Genomic DNA, 16,786 nt, shown 5'->3' with positions numbered 1-16,786 from the left:
TTCAACCATGTGCACAGCACCACTCACAAGCCATGGGCATATCACAGCTGCTCATAAGCCACCAAGAATGACAGGATCCTGACACAGCTCTGGAGGCCTCAGCCCCCACTGGGAGGCACTTTCAACCGTTAAGTTTTAGGTCCTTCTCTGATGTTTCCACTCTGGGCACCAAAGCACCATTGTCACTAGAAACATTTAGGGGAATTACTCCCCAAGAGGCTGAGGCCTGGGAGCACAGAGGGGGCCCTGGGAGTGGCATGGTGTTGCCTCCAGGAGCTCTAGGTCTAGGGGACTCAGTCAGACCTGAGGACATGAGGTTCAGCATAAAGTAATGACAAGGTGGGATGCCAGAGCTGAGAGGAGGGCATGTCAGTAGGAGAAGAGTAAGCCCAGAAAAAGCAAGTGGGAGCCAAATCCCAGAGAGAACTGGGCTGCAGGACTTGCTCAAAGGGCCCTGCCAGTTCTAGCAGGGTAATGAGTATGGGGCTCAACCATGAGCAAAACATCCAACCTGAAGATGAGTGTCTGGCTCTGTGCCCTGGATACTTTCAGTAGGCAGGGGCTGAGATCTAGGGGTAAGAGGCAATGATACTGAGATGCCTTTCACTCTAAATGCAACTCACACCTAACTCACAACCCCCACACCCAACAGGAAGGCCCAGGGCCCGTTGTTGGCATAGTTTCTACTTTTCTGGAGCCCTCCATGTCCCTGGCCAGTCAGGAATGAAGCCTCAATGTTGTTAAGACTCACAGGCCTTCTTCATACAGATATTCCCAGGTTGTTACTCCACCTCCACTCAGCTTCCCACCTCCACTGCTCCAGCCCCATGCTGCAGGTTATTGACCCTGCTTGGAAAACACTGGGTTGGCTCATATAAGGAGAGTAAGCCAGGCCTCTGTGCTCAGCAATGGCGTGTGCTTTGTGGACCTGCCTTGTGTTGGCTCTGCTACCTAGTTTGGCAGCCTCCGGCTTTCCAAGAAGTCCCTTCCGGCTACTTGGGGTGAGTCTGTCCCCACTTTGCTATCAGGGATATAGGGGTGAATGGGCAGAAGGCACCGATCTGGGCAAGTCCTCTGAGTGCCGTGAAAGGAGAATAGGACTTGTACTATACCTTCTAAGATGTCCAAGGCCTCAGTTCCCCCATCTATCCAATTGATTCACCATGAATTTCTCTCCTCACTGAAGGCTATGAAAGGTCAAGTCTCAGGTGCAGAGGCCTCTGCAAAATGCTGAGCTGAGTCATTATGGTAGCGGGAGGTAGGGGTATTCTAGAAGGAAGTCTAGGAGACTGGGCCCCAGGAAAGCTAGAAGGAGAAGGGGCTTGCAAGTCATGGAGAGAGCTCTGAGTCCTATTTTTTCTGCCTTAATCTTTGGGTGACCTGTAGACTTGATTAATTGGACCACAGTGTCCCCATTTACTCAGAGTTGTTCCTACTCTGACTTGTGTCTGGAGACCCGTCGAGTATGTACACAGTGAGGCACCTCACTCTGAGACCCTGTAGAGTGTGTACACGGCGAGGCACCTCACTCTGAGACCCCGTAGAGTGTGTAAACGGTGAGGCACCTCACTCTGAGACCCCGTAGAGTGTGTAAACGGTACCTCACTCTGAGCTCTGGCCTCCGCCCAGAACCTGCTCTCAGGTTATACTGGCCTTGCCCTCTGCCTGAACTCTGTTTTTCTTTGTTTTTGCAGAAACGGAGCCTCCCGGAAGGGGTAAGAACTCTCACTGGAGCCAGGGTCAAGGGAGTAGGGAAAGATGAAGATGGTTATCCAATCACTAAACAGTGGATCCAAAATGGCAGGTGCCCCCACAGCTGCCAGGCCCCCTAGCCCGCCAGACCTCAGGGAAAGAGCACTATGAAATCACGTAGGAGGTAGCTCAGGAGTGCCTCTATCGGTCATCCCTACCTTCCACAACACTGGCAAGTACTTGCTGGTATGTGGCCCTGTGCAAGGTTAGGAACACGGCGGAATGCCCCTGTCACTCCCATGAAGCATCTGGCTGATCCTGCTGAACCCAGTCATCTCCCTAGAGCCTCCTTCAGATCATAATTCCTACTGGAGACTCCAGAGGTATTCAAAGACTCCCTTTGGCCTAAGGGGGAGTTGCCTCTTCCAGGAAACAGAACAAGACAGCAGCAAAGGACACAGGAAGTAGCTGAGTGGGTGGGGAAAGAGGTTGTGGTGGAAACTGCCTAGGAAGAGCTGGGTAAAGCCCTGGGCCTGGCTGGGGCTCAGGCTGAAGAGGCAGACTTTCCTGGAGGAGCTGGGGGCTGGGGAAGACTGTCCTGGGGGCTGTGTGGGAAGGATGAGAGGGTTTGACTTGGGAGAGGAGGCAGGATCAGATCTAGGCTTTTTGTGAGATATCATTGGCTGCAGCTATATGTAAACATATTTGTGTTAAAGAGGCAGAATAAGCCTCAGCAGCCAATGATGGGGGACAGTGGACTGTGGGAGCTGGGGACATTGCCCAGGCTCCTAATGTGGGGGACCAGGAGAACCAAGGGACCCTGACTTCAGAGCCTGCCATGTAGTATGAAGACGGCCAGGCTGGAGAGCTGGCTCTCCAGGATCAGAGTCTGGCTGGTCATCACCTAATGATCCCTGCCCACCTCTCTCCCAGGTAGTTGATGGCATTGAGATCTACAGTACTACGATCAGTTGCAAGGTGACCTCCCGCTTTGCTCACAATGTTGTCACCACAAGGGCTGTGAACCGTGCAGATAAGGCCAAAGAAGTTTCCTTTGATGTGGAGCTGCCCAAGACGGCCTTCATCACCAACTTCACCTTGTAGGTGTCACCATAGCTGCTGGCTCTGAGCTCAGAAGGGGAGGTCTGGCCCAGGGTGACAACTCTTTCCTTGCAGGACCATTGATGGAGTCACCTACCCTGGGAATGTCAAGGAGAAGGAAGTTGCCAAGAAGCAGTATGAAAAGGCTGTGTCCCAGGGCAAGACTGCTGGCTTGGTGAAGTAAGTGTAGACCTCAGGTCTGGTGGAGAACTCTGGGATGGAACGACCTTCAGAGAGGCAAACAACAGCTTATTATCAACATAGCAAAATGCACCCAGAATGTTTGCATTATCTCATTTTGAGGTTGAGGCAACTGAGGCTCCGAATGCTGAGGGAGGGGTTGGGAAAATGGCATAGCAGTAGTGCTTGCCTAGCATGCATGAAGCCCTGGGTTCGATTCCTCAGCACCACATACACAGAAAAAGTTACAAACGGTGCTGTGGCTCGAGTGGCAGAGTGCTAGCCTTGAGCAAAAAGAAGCCAGGGACAGTGCTCAGGCCCTGATTTCAAGCCCCAGGACTGGCAAAAAAGAAGAGGAGGAGGAGGAGGGGGAGGGGGAGGGGGAGGGGGAGGGGGAGGGGGAGGGAGAGGGGGAGGGGGAGGGGGAGGGGGAGGGGGAGGGGGAGGAGGAGGGGGAGGGGGAGGAGGAGGAGCGCTGAGGGAATTCTCTAACTATAGAACTGGAACTTGAACCCAGGGGTTGAGGAAGGGTGAGTTCCTGCATCTTTGGGGGAGACACTGACTTAAACATCATGCAGGGCCTCTGGGAGGAAGTTGGAGAAATTCACTGTCTCAGTCAATGTGGCAGCAGGCAGCAAAGTCACCTTTGAGCTAACCTATGAGGAGCTGCTGAAGAGGCACAAGGGCAAGTACGAGATGTTCCTCAAGATCCAGCCAAAGCAACTGGTCAAGCACTTTGAGGTAACCAATCACTCCCGCCACTCGTGCGGCCTCTGCTGACACTGTAGAGGGGCTCAGGGAAGGACCTGTGTGGCGCAAGGCCTAGGATCTAAAAGTTCTGGACTTTCCACTTGTTTGAGGAAGCTTGGAGGGATTACAATGCCTCTGGCCATAGCATCTGGGGGCCAAAGACAAGAGGCTGAACTGGACCCAGACGACCACATTTGGTGCTGGCCCCTGAGGGCAATACCATAATGCACCTGTAATGTTTTGTAACTAAGCCATAGGCATTTTACTTCTGTCAAAGCTGGAAGTCAAAGGGAATGCTGTCATGGTGAGACTTGGGACATGTGGCAGATGGTGGAATCACTTTGGGAAGAATCTTTGATCACTTTCCTAGTGGATGGCAGCAGGCCTGGCCCTCAGCCTGTCCAAGAGAGTCCTGGCATAATCACAAGCCCATGTCATTTTCCATGTGCTGTTCCAGAGCCTCTGTACTATCACTGGGTGACAAAAACCCTCTCCTTGTTTTGACCATTTCAGATTGATGCACACATCTTTGAGCCTCAGGGTATTAGCACGCTGGATGCCACAGCTTCGTTCATCACCAATGACCTCCTGGGCAGTGCCCTCACCAAGTCTTTCTCAGGGAAAAAGGTGGTATAGATGCCTCTGGGACCTGGGGGTACAGGGCAAGAGACCAGGACAGGCTCACCGGTATGGGGCTGAGGGTGTCAGCCTCCACCTGACACCTTTGATTTTGGCCACCAGGGTCAGCAGCGAGGAGGCTGATGACCTGTTAGAGAGTTTGAAGGTCTCAACTATACTGGGATAGGAGAGACAGGAGAGTTGGCTATAGAGCTCAGTGGATAGGGAAGGGGTTGCAGCTACTGTTCATAAAGGAAACTGAGCTCCACACTGAGAGGTGAAAGATGAAAGAGAACTTCATTCATGGTGCTAGGTGGTTGGCTCCAGCTCCCAGTCTCCTTCCTGTTCCAAGGGCCTCTTGGTGCTGAGCAGAGGTTATTTATGTAAACAGCAAACCTCATCCAGGAGCTCCAGGGCAAGATGCATGGAGCACATGCTCTGGGCTACTGACTTCTTTTTTTTTTTGCCAGTCCTGGGCCTTGGACTCAGGGCCTGAGCACTGTCCCTGGCTTCTTCCCGCTCAAGGCTAGCACTCTGCCACTTGAGCCACAGCGCCGCTTCTGGCCGTTTTCTGTATATGTGGTGCTGGGGAATCGAACCTAGGGCCTCGTGTATCCGAGGCAGGCACGCTTGCCACTAGGCTATATCCCCAGCCCAGCTACTGACTTCTTCATGGCAGCATCCATACTAGGATCCCTCTGGCTCCCACTCCTCCCTCTTCTGACACCAGTACTTTCCAATTTGCAAAAACCACCCACTGTGAAATTCGCTTCCATGAGGCAAAGATCCCTTCCCTACGTGGTTTCCAGTGCTGAGCTAGAAGATCCTGATCATGCAGGAGAAAAGACACTCAGAAAGATAGAACATGTTGAGCAGCTATGTCCACCCGGCTCTCACCTCCTACAGCATACTGGGCCAGGCTGTGTCTACTGACAGGCTCCTCACTGTGAGGACTCCTCAGGACTGTCTGCCAGTGGGCAGCCAAACTGAACAAGGTCTCCCATCTCCATTCCTCAGGGCCATGTATCCTTCAAGCCCAGCTTAGACCAACAACGCTCATGCCCAACTTGTACAGATTCCCTTCTCAATGGAGATTTCACCATCACCTATGATGTGAACAGAGAGTCTCCAGCCAATGTGCAGGTAAACACCAATGGTAAAGCTAGCCAAATCACCACCATAGTGGGAAGCAGGAGGGTGCCTGAAGGGGCTGCAGCTATACCTAGTACTACCCTCCTTGATCTTCAACCCCAGCTGTTTCTCTACTCTTGTGTAGCACCTCCTTGGGTATTAAATAAATGTCTGAGTCAGATGCTGGTGGCTCATACTTGTTATCCTAGCTGCTCAGGAGGCTGCAATCTGAGGATCATGGTTTGAAATCAGTCAGGACAGGTAAGTCATGAGACTCTTACCTCCAATTAACCAGCATAAAGCCAGATGTGGAGGTGTGGCTCAAATGGTAGAATGCCACTCAAGTGAAAAAGCCAAGTGAGGGAGAAAGGCCCTGGGTTCAAGTCTCAGTACTAGCAGAAAATGAATGAATGAATGGATGAATGAGTGAATGAAAGAATGTGTGGCTCCTACCGGAGAGAGGAGCCCACCTGGTGTTACACCTCCCTTTGCAGGTGGTCAATGGCTACTTTGTGCACTTCTTTGCACCTCAAGGCCTTCCAGTGGTGCCGAAGAATGTGGTCTTTGTGATTGATGTCAGCGGCTCCATGTCTGGTCGAAAATTAGCCCAGGTAGCTTTGTGGGGGTTGGAGAGTGTGTGGGGGGAAGGGATTTTTTTTTTCCACAGTGAAAATGCTGGTATGTCTGGTGAACGAGGAGGAAGTGGACAGGGCATAAAAAGACTCCAAGGTTCTTCCCACTGTGTAGGGAGCCTCGAGCAACACTCCTTGAGGAGACCAGTAAGGCTTCTGTTGTAAGCTGAGGCGGGGAAGAGACTTTACCTACTGCTTCTTTGGCTCTCAGGTGCTTGTCCATCTTTTCCTTAGACCAAGGATGCCCTTTTCAAAATCCTAGAGGACATGAAAGAGGAAGACTTCTTGAATTTTATCCTATTCAGTGGAGATGTGACCACTTGGAAAGACCACTTAATTCAAGCCACTCCAGAGAACCTGAAGGAGGCCAGGACATTTGTGGAGAACATTCGTGATCAGGGAAGTAAGAACAGAGGGAAGGGCTGGGGATATGGCCTAGTGGCAAGAGTGCTTGTCTTGTATACATGAAGCCCTGGGTTCAACTCCCCAGCACCACATATACAGAAAACGGCCAGAAGTGGCGCTGTGGCTCAAGTGGTAGAGTGCCTTGAGCAAAAAGAAGTCAGGGACAGTGCTCAGGCCCTGAGTCTAAGCCCCAGGACTGGCAAAACAAAACAAAACAAAACAACAACAACAAAAAAGAACAGAGGGGAGAGCAGACATCCCTTCAGCCAATCCCTCTCTACAGCCAACCTGTTTTACTCCTTCCTTGGCACACCGCCTCTGCAGTCCCCCATGCAGAGTTGAGGTGGGAATGGGTGGTCCTCAGGCTTGAAGACAGTATTGTGCACTCTAGGAGAATCCATGGTTCTGACCCCATAAGTATCCTTGAGAGAGACTTGGCCACAGGGAACCCTTCTTCTTGGTCCTGTTTCACAACAAAAACCACAGATGACATCTATATTGCTCTCCTCTCCTCCCAGTGATGGAGCTAGGAGTCCATCTGACTGCTTTCCAAATTGTTTTTATAATCACCACATGCTTCTATCCTTCTGGCAGTCCTTTGATCCTTGTGTGAAAGTGTACATTATTTGTTGATGTGCCAACTCTTTCAGCTTAGTATACTGGCTTACTGTATTATATTCTTGGTTTACTATACATATGTACATACTAGCAAATACAGACAGATGGGGTCTTTGAGCAGGGCCTGTCGTCCACTCTGACATCCTTCTATCCTGAGAAGCCCCTCCCACAGTGCTGCCTTTCTGTCTCTGTCACAGTGACCAACATCAATGATGGACTGCTGAGAGGTATCAGTATGCTGACCAGGGCCCGGGAAGAACATCTTGTCCCTGAGCGGAGCACCTCCATCCTCATCATGCTGACTGATGGGGATGCCAATGTCGGTGAGTGGGGAGGCAGCTCTGAACAAGGGTGAGGGCCTGGTTGCTGTCCTGGTTGCTGAAACTGGCTCACTGCAAGACTTCAAGTGGCTCTTCCCAGGGTATCCCACTACCTGTGAGCCCCTCAAGGACAGGGTCCTGCCCTCTGCCTCCACCAGCAGTCTGCATTATCTGTCCTAGCAAGAGCTTGGTACCAACTCCACCAGCTGTGCATGTGCAGGAGTTGGACTTCCCCACACAGTCCCCAGTACAAATACTCCCTGGTCTTCTGTAGGTGAGAGAAGACCTGAAAAGATCCAGGAGAATGTGCGGAACGCAATTGGAGGCCAATTCCCCTTGTATAACCTGGGCTTTGGCAAGAACTTGAACTATAATTTCCTGGAGAGTATGGCCCTGGAGAACAGTGGCCTTGCTCGACGCATTTATGAAGACTCTGATGCCCACTTGCAGTTGCAGGTATGCCTTGCCTTGTACACCTCCAGAAGTGAGGAGCTCACTACTTCTCCAGGCAGCTGTCCCACTGTGTAATAGCTTGAGGCATTAGAAAAACTTGGAGTGGAGATCTATCTCTGGTTGCCTCTTGTTAGGATTTAGTCCTTGTACTACACAGAACAGACTTGTATACTCTGTAGGGTTGCCAGAGTTAGTGACATCTAGATAAACATGAAATCCTTATACGCAACGTTGCATAAGACACTGAATTAGTTTACTAATTCTGCCACAGCGAAGTAAATAACAGCAACCATTGTCTCACAGCTCTGAAGGCTGCAAGTCCAATTTCAAGGTCAAGATGTTGGTGGGCTGGTTTCCCTCTGAGGGTGGGAGGGAGAAATTTGTCCTAGGCCTACCTTCTTGATTTATCCATGGCATCTTCTCCCTGTGCCTTCTGTCATTCCTCATTGCATGACTGTATCCAATTTCCCTCTTATATAAGGCCACAAGTCATACTGGATCAGGGCCCACCCTAATGACCTCATTGGATTATTTTTGTAAAAATTCTACCTCCAAATAAGGTCACATTTGGAGGAACTGAGGGTTAGGACAACAACAGACACACTTTAGGAATGCACTACACAATTCAACCCATAACAGACATAGTTATACTGGTTTGTTTTGTTTTGCTGGTGCTGGTGGCTTATGCCTGTAATCCTAGGAGGGTGAGATCTGAGCATTGCAGTTGAAAGCCAGACCAGGCAGGAAAGTCTGTGAGACTCTCATCTCCAATTAATCACAGAAAAAGCCAGGCATGGTGCTGTGGCTCCAGTGGTAGGGTGCTAATCTTGAGTAAAAGGAGCTTAGGACAAGCACCTAAGGCCCAGAGTTCAAGCCTCAGGACTGCCCACACCCCCCAAAAAAACACAAACCCAAAATATTTTTTTAGCTGATATTAAAATTTAAATGGGTCTTTCTTTTGATCTGTAAATCTGGATACCTTCCCCTGTCAGGGAACATTGTCTCTCCCTCTGCAGGTGGCTCCGATGCCTTCCTCCCCTCTGTCCCACTCAGATCTCCAGGACTTTGATCCCTTTCTTTTCCCCTTGCAACAACCATTTATCCCACACTTTTAAAGAACTCTGTCCTATCCCAGTCTTCCTACAGGGATGGGGCACGAAAGACCTTCCTAGAATGAAGGGCACAGTTAGGGCTGAGCTGAAGAGTCAGGAGGCAGGACTGCCCAGACCTGAGGGTGTTGGATGCCAGGCTGTAGCATTTATGGGACTGACCTACTCTGGGCTTCTCAATGCCTGTCTTGGGGGACCTGAGATGACCAGATCTCTAATGCAAACTGCAGGGCTTCTATGAGGAGGTGGCTAACCCACTGCTGACAGGCGTGGAGGTGGAGTATCCTGAGAACGCCATCTTGGACCTCACCCAGAACAGTTACCAGCACTTCTATGATGGCTCTGAAATCGTGGTGGCTGGACGCCTGCTGGATGAGAATATGAACAGTTTTAAGGCAGATGTGAAGGGCCATGGGGTAAGAACCTGGGTGATGAAGCATCAGCCCAGTTAGGCCCAGACTTCAGGCATCATGATGGTCCAGTAGTGGCAGCCCCTGCCCCTGGCCTACCCAGACCCAGGCTCTGACCTGTTTCCACCCCTGCCTAGGCTATCAATGATCTGACCTTCACAGAGGAGGTAGATGTGAAGGAGATGGAGGAGGCCCTGAAGGAGCGAGACTACATTTTTGGAGACTACATCGAAAGGCTCTGGGCCTATCTCACCATTGAGCAGCTACTGGAGAAAAGGTGACCTGGCCCCCCTCTCATGTAGCCAGGCCCTACCCTGGGAATCTGGCACTGCCAGCACCACACTTGTACCTGCTCTGGTACTGATGTGCTCCGAGGGAGGCCAAGAGGAATGAGTTGGCTATGCCCAAGGAAAGGAAACCTCCACACCTATCCCTACCGCTCCACTATTTTCTTGGCTCAGCCAAAGAATCGTTTATCTGTGTTCCATACCCAGACCTGACAGCCGAGGCTCAAGCAGTGTAGCACAGCCAAGAACAGTAACTCAGGAGGGCCTCAAGGGCTAAAGGAACTCAGTACCCTGCTCCTCATACCAGGTGCCACTGAGGAATGACAGGAACGAGCAGTTCCCAGAGAGCAGAGGGGGCCTGCTGGAGAGGGTCATGCCAGAGTTCCTCTAGGTGTGGCCAAGCTCCCAGCATGGATCTGGCATATGCTGGGCACCTGGTACATAGATATAATCATGAACAATTGTTGAGTGCCTATTTCAAGCCCTTTACATTTTAGAGGTGGGGGAAATAGACCAGAGAGGATACAGAGTTTATCTATATGTCCCCGGGAGCTGGTGGCGATACAGTCTTTTTTAAGCCTCACCCTGGAGCAGTAAGGGGACTCCCTCTAGGGACCTTATTGTTCCAGAAGCTAGTGCAAGGAGGGCAGGTAAGCGGTGTTGTGTGTAAACTCTCTTTGAGCAGTCAGTCTGTCCTCACAGCAAGAAGGCCCATGGTGATGAGAAGCAGAACCTCACAGCTCAGGCCCTGGAGCTGTCTCTCAAGTACCACTTTGTGACTCCACTGACCTCTATGGTGGTAACCAAGCCTGAGGACAACGAGGACCAGACAGCCATTGCAGACAAGCCTGAAGAAGGTGGGAACAGAGACACTGAGCCTTGGGTGCCCAGGAGGGGAGGTGACCAGGCTGGGGAGACCACACCTCCTGAAGGGGAGCATGTCTAAGAGTACTAGAAGGAAAGCTGGCCACAGGCTAGGGAAGGGAGCGTTCCGACAGTGAAACAGTCAGTAATGACAGTGCAGTGTGGGGTGAACAGGAACTTCTTAATCTCTCAGGGAAGATGAACTAATGTGGCACATTCTTGGGGACCATTTTAAGAAAGGGATTTTGATTGCAGTATTAGAGGGGTTTTGTTAGGCAAGAAGAAGCACTTCCAACTACAAGTTAGGCCTGGAGAAGTCTACTGGGCACCTAGGGACTGTGAGAAAATGGAGGCCTTGAGAGCTAGAGGCAGAGATCAAGCCTCCATCACCAGCCCTCCAGACTGTACTTTGCAAGGTGAGGGCGTCTCTGCCTAGTATAACTGGACTGCAGGGGGCAGGGAGCGTTTGACACTACGAGGCATGGGAGGTGAAGAACTGGTCCAGCCAGCAGGCTCTGAACCCCGCGTGGGCCACCCCTATTGACTACAATAGCTCTGATTGGTGACTCATGGTTTCTACTGCACTTTTTCTCTTCCTCCCTTGCTGTGCCTGCAGGTGCAGAAGGTAAGCTTCAGAGAGGCCAATTGGCATCGTGGGACGAAGATGAAACAGAACTGGAGGGGCCTTTCCAGGCCTGCAGGGTCACCCAGCCTGGGTGCAAGCGGCACTCAACACATTGGGGCTTGGGTCCAGCTCTGTTACTGCCAAATAATGAGCTACATGACCCTCTGAGCCTGGGTTCTCATCAGTTGCTTGGAAAAGGGCTTTCTCTGCCCGAGGAGAGACAATCAATATAACAGTATCGTCTGGCCTTCAAAAAGGAACATTTATCCTGTGAGGCACTTATTCTCAACCCCACAGCACCCATCTAAGAGAGTCCTTTTATGACTCCCATTTTACAGGGAGGGAAATGAGGAAGCTATATCCATTTTTGCTCAAGGACTCAGTAGGTAGTTGATCTGTGCTTAGGCCTAGGAAGCCTGGGACCAGTACCTATGCTAGAAATTACTGGAAACCAAATGTTTGACACCAATCACCATAAAATTGTATTCTTACCCCCTATCATCCAACTGCCACCAAGCACCTGCCAACCCATCCCACCTTCACCTACATAAGAAGCACATGCATCGGGCCATCTCTTTCCACTCAGAACACTCCTTTCAAATGTAGTCAGTGGTGTGTTTGTGTGTGTGTATACATGCAAGTATGTATTATGTATCAGTATGTGTGTTAGGTGTCTTACTACTAAAGAGCAACAGACAACTGTGGGCTTCCCCCTACCCCAGGTAAGGGTTGGTGAGTCCAGGGGTCTGGACAGATGTCTGCTCTGATCATTACCCATGAGAGCGAAGCTGGTAACTTGATGATTTTAGTCACATCAAAATGTTGGGCTCCTAGCACTAACTATATACACTGATTATCATACCACCAGCCTTATAAAGGAGTTTCCTTGGCATGTCTCTCTTCTAAAGACTGAACTCTGGAGTCACATCCCCATATTTTGTTTCTCCAGTGTTAGAATCCTCCTAGGACCAATAGCTTTAGAACAAGCAGAAGGCACAGAACCAAGGGTGGGGAGACCCTAGACTCTAACCATGGCCCTTTGGCTTCTTTTCAGCCACTTCAGTGACCTCCTCCCAGGCCTACCTGAGTAAGTAGACAATGACTACCACAACTTTCTCTACCTATTCTCTGGAGCCCAGTCCTGTCCCACCCTAGTCTGTGGTCTTTCCTGTGTCAGGCAGATGGATCTGGGGTCCTGAAACAACTGGGTGGTTGTGGAGACAGTAGAAGGGTACAAGAGCAGTAGGAATCAAGAAGGATTATGAGGATGTGAGGGCGATCTGGCTGCGACATCTGTCACCCCATTGATCGCCAGGGTTGATTCGGCTGATCTGGCTGGCTAGGCGGGTGTCCCCTTCCTCCCTCACCGCTCCATGTGCGTCCCTCCTGAAGCTGCGCGCTTGGTCGAAGAGGACGACCATCCCCGATAGAGGAGGACCAGTCTTTGGTCAAGGGTATACGAGTAGCTGCGCTCCCCTGCTAGAACCTCCAAACAAGCTCTCAAGAAGGATTATGAGTCAAATCTGGGTGGCGGTCTCAGCCCTCCCCAGAAGGGCTTGCTAGATGAATCCTTCTCCCTTTACTCCACAGCTAGCTACCAGCCTCCTCAAAAAACATACCACTATGGTAAGTCCATGGCTCCTCCCAGGTCAGGGCTCAGGGTCCCAGGTACAGAACTGCCTGTCCAAGAGTTCCTCCTACAGGGCCAGGAGGCCAGGGGAGGTTCTTGGTATAGAAGCTCTGAGTGCCAGCCCTTTCTCTGATGTGCCCTCAGTGGATGGCGACCCCCATTTCATCATCCAAGTTCCAGAGAAAGGTGATGCCATCTGCTTCAACATTGACGAAGATCCAGGCACAGTGCTGCGTCTCATTCATGACCCAGTTACAGGTGTGAGCTGGGGGCATTCTTGGGGGACCAGAAGTCCCTGTGAGGGCTCATGGGCCTGGTACTTCTCACTCTGTCCAGGAACAGAGTCATCTCCATATGCAGAGCACTCTGTGGGCAGGAGTGGTGGAGCGGGGCACTGAGAGCCAGACTCACTATGTCCAGAGTGCTAATAGAGAAAGGGCAAGGAAGTCTGGCTCAGGGGGCAGAAGAGAGGATCCAGCCTGTCTAGGGAGCATTTTGTCTTCTGAGTGACACTCCTTGGCCCAGGCAAGGGGCAGGTCCACAATGTCCCAACACAACCTAGCTATACCTAGGCCTGAAGTGTCTGTAACAGACAGGGCTGACATCTTGCTCTTTCCTTAGGGACTCCATTTTGCTCCCAACAGCAGGTGTGGATAAGGGGAAGGCAGATCTCTAAAGGGAAGCCTAGACTCAGAGGACTTAATTGGTCTCTCTCTCCCTGCTTATCCCTCTGGCAGGTCTCACAGTTAATGGGCAGATCATTGGAGACAAGGGAAGCAGCACGGATTCCAAGACCAGGAAGACATACTTTGGAAAATTGGGCATTACCAATGCTCAGATGGACTTCCGGATGGAGGTGACCACAGAGAAGATCACCCTGTGGAACGGGGAGGCAGCAAGTATATTCAGCTGGCTGGACACAATAGTGGTCACACAGGATGGGTAAGGTCCTTTGTGTCTCTAAAGGACATAGAAACCAGAAGGATTTGAGCCAATCCCAGCACCAAATATCTCTGCAGGGTTATAGGAGAGACTGGTGGACTGGGACTTTAGTACCAGGGGAACCTGGATCTCCAGTCAAGAGCCAGACCTTTTTGTTGTTGTTGTTGTTGTTGTTGCCAGTCCTGGGGCTTGAACTCAGGGCCTGAGCACTGTCCCTGGCTTCTTTTTGCTCAAGGCTATCACTCTACCACTTGAGCCACAGCTCCACTTCCAGCTTTTTCTATATATGTGGTGCTGAGGAATTGAACCCTGTCCTTCATGTATACAAGAGGAGCACTCTACCACTAGGCCACATTCCCAGCCCCAAGAGCCGGACTTTAAAGCTGGGTGCTGGTGGCTCATGCCTATAAATCTAGCTACTCAGGAGACTGAGATCTGAGGATCCAGGTGCAAAGCCAGTCAGGGTAGACATGCCTGGGAGACTCATCTCTAATTAACCAGCAAAAAGCCAGAACTGGAGACAGTGGCTCAAGTGATAGAGCCGTGAGTGAAAAAGCTGAGCCAAAGCATAAAGCTTTGAGTTCAAGCCCTAGTATTCACACACACACACACACACACACACACACACAAAGTGAGAGAGAGAGACAGAGACAGAGAGAGACAGAGAGAGACACACAGAGAGAGAGCACCAGAATCTAAATGGGGATAAGGGACAGATGATTCCAACCCTTAATTTGTCCACTTGTGTTAATCAGCTTTCTGGACACTTAATAGGAATCATTTTGAGGGGAGAGCTGAAAGCATTAGATGGAAGCCAGGTGTGGTGGCATCAAGCTGAAGTCCCAGTACTCAGGAGGCTGAGATCTATAAATTGAAGGCTAACCTGGGAAATGAAGCAAGAAAGCATTCAATGACAATAACAACTATCCCAATTTGCATCTTCTCTGTCCAAACCTATTAGTTCTGAAATTCCCTAGCTTCTAGCATGAGATGCCTTGTTTCCAACACTATTCCTCTCAGGTGCCATATGCCCAGTAGGGCTTGCTAGATGCCCTTGATTCAGATATCCAACTATCACAGTCCCTGGGGCTCTACAGCCAATACCTCCTCTTCTCTTCTAGGCTGTCCGTGTCAATCAACAATAAGAAGAATATGGTGGTCTCTTTTGGAGATGGAGTTACCTTTGTAGTTGTTCTACACCAAGTATGGAAGAAACATCCAGTTCACCAAGACTTTCTAGGGTTCTACATGGTGGACAGTCACCGCATGTCAGCACAGACGCACGGACTGCTGGGTATGCAGTGTTCAGACTGCAGGCTGTTTGGCCACATAGCAGCATGGGAAACATACTCCCACTCACATAATGTAGCCTTTGGGCAAACCCTGGAAGCCCAGTGACCATGTTACTCATGGCAATGGCCGGGGCTGACAGTGTGAATATTTTCATTCCCAGGGCAATTCTTTCACCCCTTTGACTTTGAAGTATCTGACATCCGCCCAGGCTCTGACCCTACGAAGCCAGATGCCACAATGTTGGTGAAGGACCATAGGCTGACTGTCACAAGGTGAGAACACACCTTTGCCCAGCAACGAGGCAGGAGAAAAAGAAAAACCCTCCCTGTTCTGGCACATTGCCTGATGGGCTCTTCTTTTCTGTGAAGTATCCTTGTTTCTCTTTGAGGTCTTGTCCCTCCTAATCAAGGAAAAGCCCATACGTGGCTCTCTAGAAAGAACAATCATGTCACCTTATTCTTGGCCTAAGAATTGTTAGGTTTTTGAAATTTCCAGTGTCAGTGGCTGAGGATACTTGCTCAGTGGTAGAGTATGCATAAGGCCCAAGTTTTGATTCTTAGCACAAAAAGTGGAGAAAAAGACAAGACTTTTCACTGGGTGCTAGTGGCTCATGCCTGTAATCCTAGCTACTCAGGAGGCTGAGATCTGAGGATCGTGGTTCGAAGCCAGTGCAGGCAGGAAAGTCCATGAGACTTTTATTTCCAATAAACTACTCAGAAAAATCTGGAAGTGGTAGAGCATTAGCCTTGAGCAAAAGAAGCTCATGGACAAGGCCCAGAGTTTAAGCCCCAGGATGGGCACACATACATACAGCAAAAATCTAAAGAATTTCCAACTTCACCTTTCTTCAACCTTAAGACCATGACCACTGGTCCACCTTGGTATTTGGGGATTAAACTCAGGGCCTTGCCCCTGATAGGAACTCTGCCAGTTAAACCACATATCCAGTCCCACTATAGCCATCTTGCCTGCTATGCACATTATAGTATCTCTCTCTCTTTTCCTTAGGGGTTCCCAGAAAGACTACAGAAAAGATGCCCGTGTTGGTACCAAGGTCATGTGCTGGTTTGTCCACAACAATGGAGAAGGATTGATTGATGGTGTCCATACTGACTATATTGTCTCCAGTCTGTTCTAAGCAAACCTATCAGCACCTGTTGAGACAGAAGGCCCAGGCTGTGGGGATCTGGAATAGGGGCACAGAATGGGGCTTACGGGAGGGACTGGGACAATAAAGCCAAATATGGAAATCAAATATCTGCTAGCCTCTGCATGCCTTCATGAGCAACTGCTCCAAAGAACAGTCACAGAATGGCAGCACTTCAAATGAGTGATGGCTGATAGGAAGGCAACTTCCCAGGCCTCTCCACTGATACAGCTGAGGCTGAGTTGATCAGAGCAACACTTCAGAGTCAAATATATGACTTCTGAAAGGAAAGAAAAATCCACAATCAACTCTGGAACAAGGAGCTCTGAACAGTCAAGGAGGGTTGAGTGTATTCTAGAGTCCAGGAATATCTTTTTTTTTTTTTAAGTCAAGGATCATAGCTCCTATCAGGACAGTCAGAAGTAGAGAGTACTCCTGGGAAAACACAGCTGGTATCTAAATGAGGATGTCATCTATCCCTCAACCTGTCCACTTATGTGAGTAAGCTTTCTGTCACTGTGACAAGAAACCAAAGATAACCAACTTAGAAGAGAGATTTATTTTGACTCATGGTTTTAG

The 16,786-nt window shown here is 50.2% G+C and overlaps 1 protein-coding gene across 8 annotated transcripts; it reads left to right on the top strand.

Moving 5' to 3' along the window:
• Positions 1–908: 908 nt before the first annotated feature.
• On the top strand, positions 909–16,282 carry Itih3 (inter-alpha-trypsin inhibitor heavy chain 3). 8 transcript variants are annotated; one of them, XM_048354853.1, is made up of 22 exons: positions 909–1,001; positions 1,695–1,715; positions 2,626–2,792; positions 2,869–2,973; positions 3,552–3,714; positions 4,237–4,350; positions 5,359–5,484; positions 5,967–6,083; positions 6,339–6,507; positions 7,325–7,450; positions 7,722–7,903; positions 9,240–9,425; positions 9,557–9,696; positions 10,409–10,563; positions 11,187–11,195; positions 12,250–12,282; positions 12,786–12,821; positions 12,970–13,083; positions 13,563–13,767; positions 14,889–15,061; positions 15,221–15,332; positions 16,069–16,282. In XM_048354853.1, the coding sequence occupies exons 1-22, from the start codon at positions 909–911 to the stop codon at positions 16,196–16,198; spliced, it is 2,676 nt and encodes an 891-aa protein (XP_048210810.1). In that variant the 3' UTR covers positions 16,199–16,282. The 8 variants fall into 8 exon arrangements, with proteins under 8 accessions (XP_048210810.1, XP_048210809.1, XP_048210811.1 ...); XM_048354852.1 differs by having other exon boundaries at positions 14,865–15,061; XM_048354854.1 differs by lacking the exon at positions 1,695–1,715.
• The last annotated feature ends 504 nt before the right edge of the window (positions 16,283–16,786 follow it).

The sequence above is a fragment of the Perognathus longimembris genome, chromosome 10 (genome assembly GCF_023159225.1).
Source record: "Perognathus longimembris pacificus isolate PPM17 chromosome 10, ASM2315922v1, whole genome shotgun sequence".
NCBI lineage: Eukaryota > Metazoa > Chordata > Mammalia > Rodentia > Heteromyidae > Perognathus > Perognathus longimembris.
Note: the sequence above shows the minus strand (reverse complement) of the source record. Positions and strands in the feature narration are given on the sequence as shown.

Excerpts from the sequence above, each read along its gene's own strand:
- Itih3 (XM_048354852.1), top strand. The coding sequence starts at position 909 with ATGGCGTGTGCTTTGTGGACCTGCCTTGTGTTGGCTCTGCTACCTAGT. Across the intron at positions 6,084-6,338 it reads CTGGTCGAAAATTAGCCCAG|ACCAAGGATGCCCTTTTCAA; the intron begins GTAGCTTTGTGG and ends TCTTTTCCTTAG. Across the intron at positions 15,333-16,068 it reads CATAGGCTGACTGTCACAAG|GGGTTCCCAGAAAGACTACA; the intron begins GTGAGAACACAC and ends TCTTTTCCTTAG.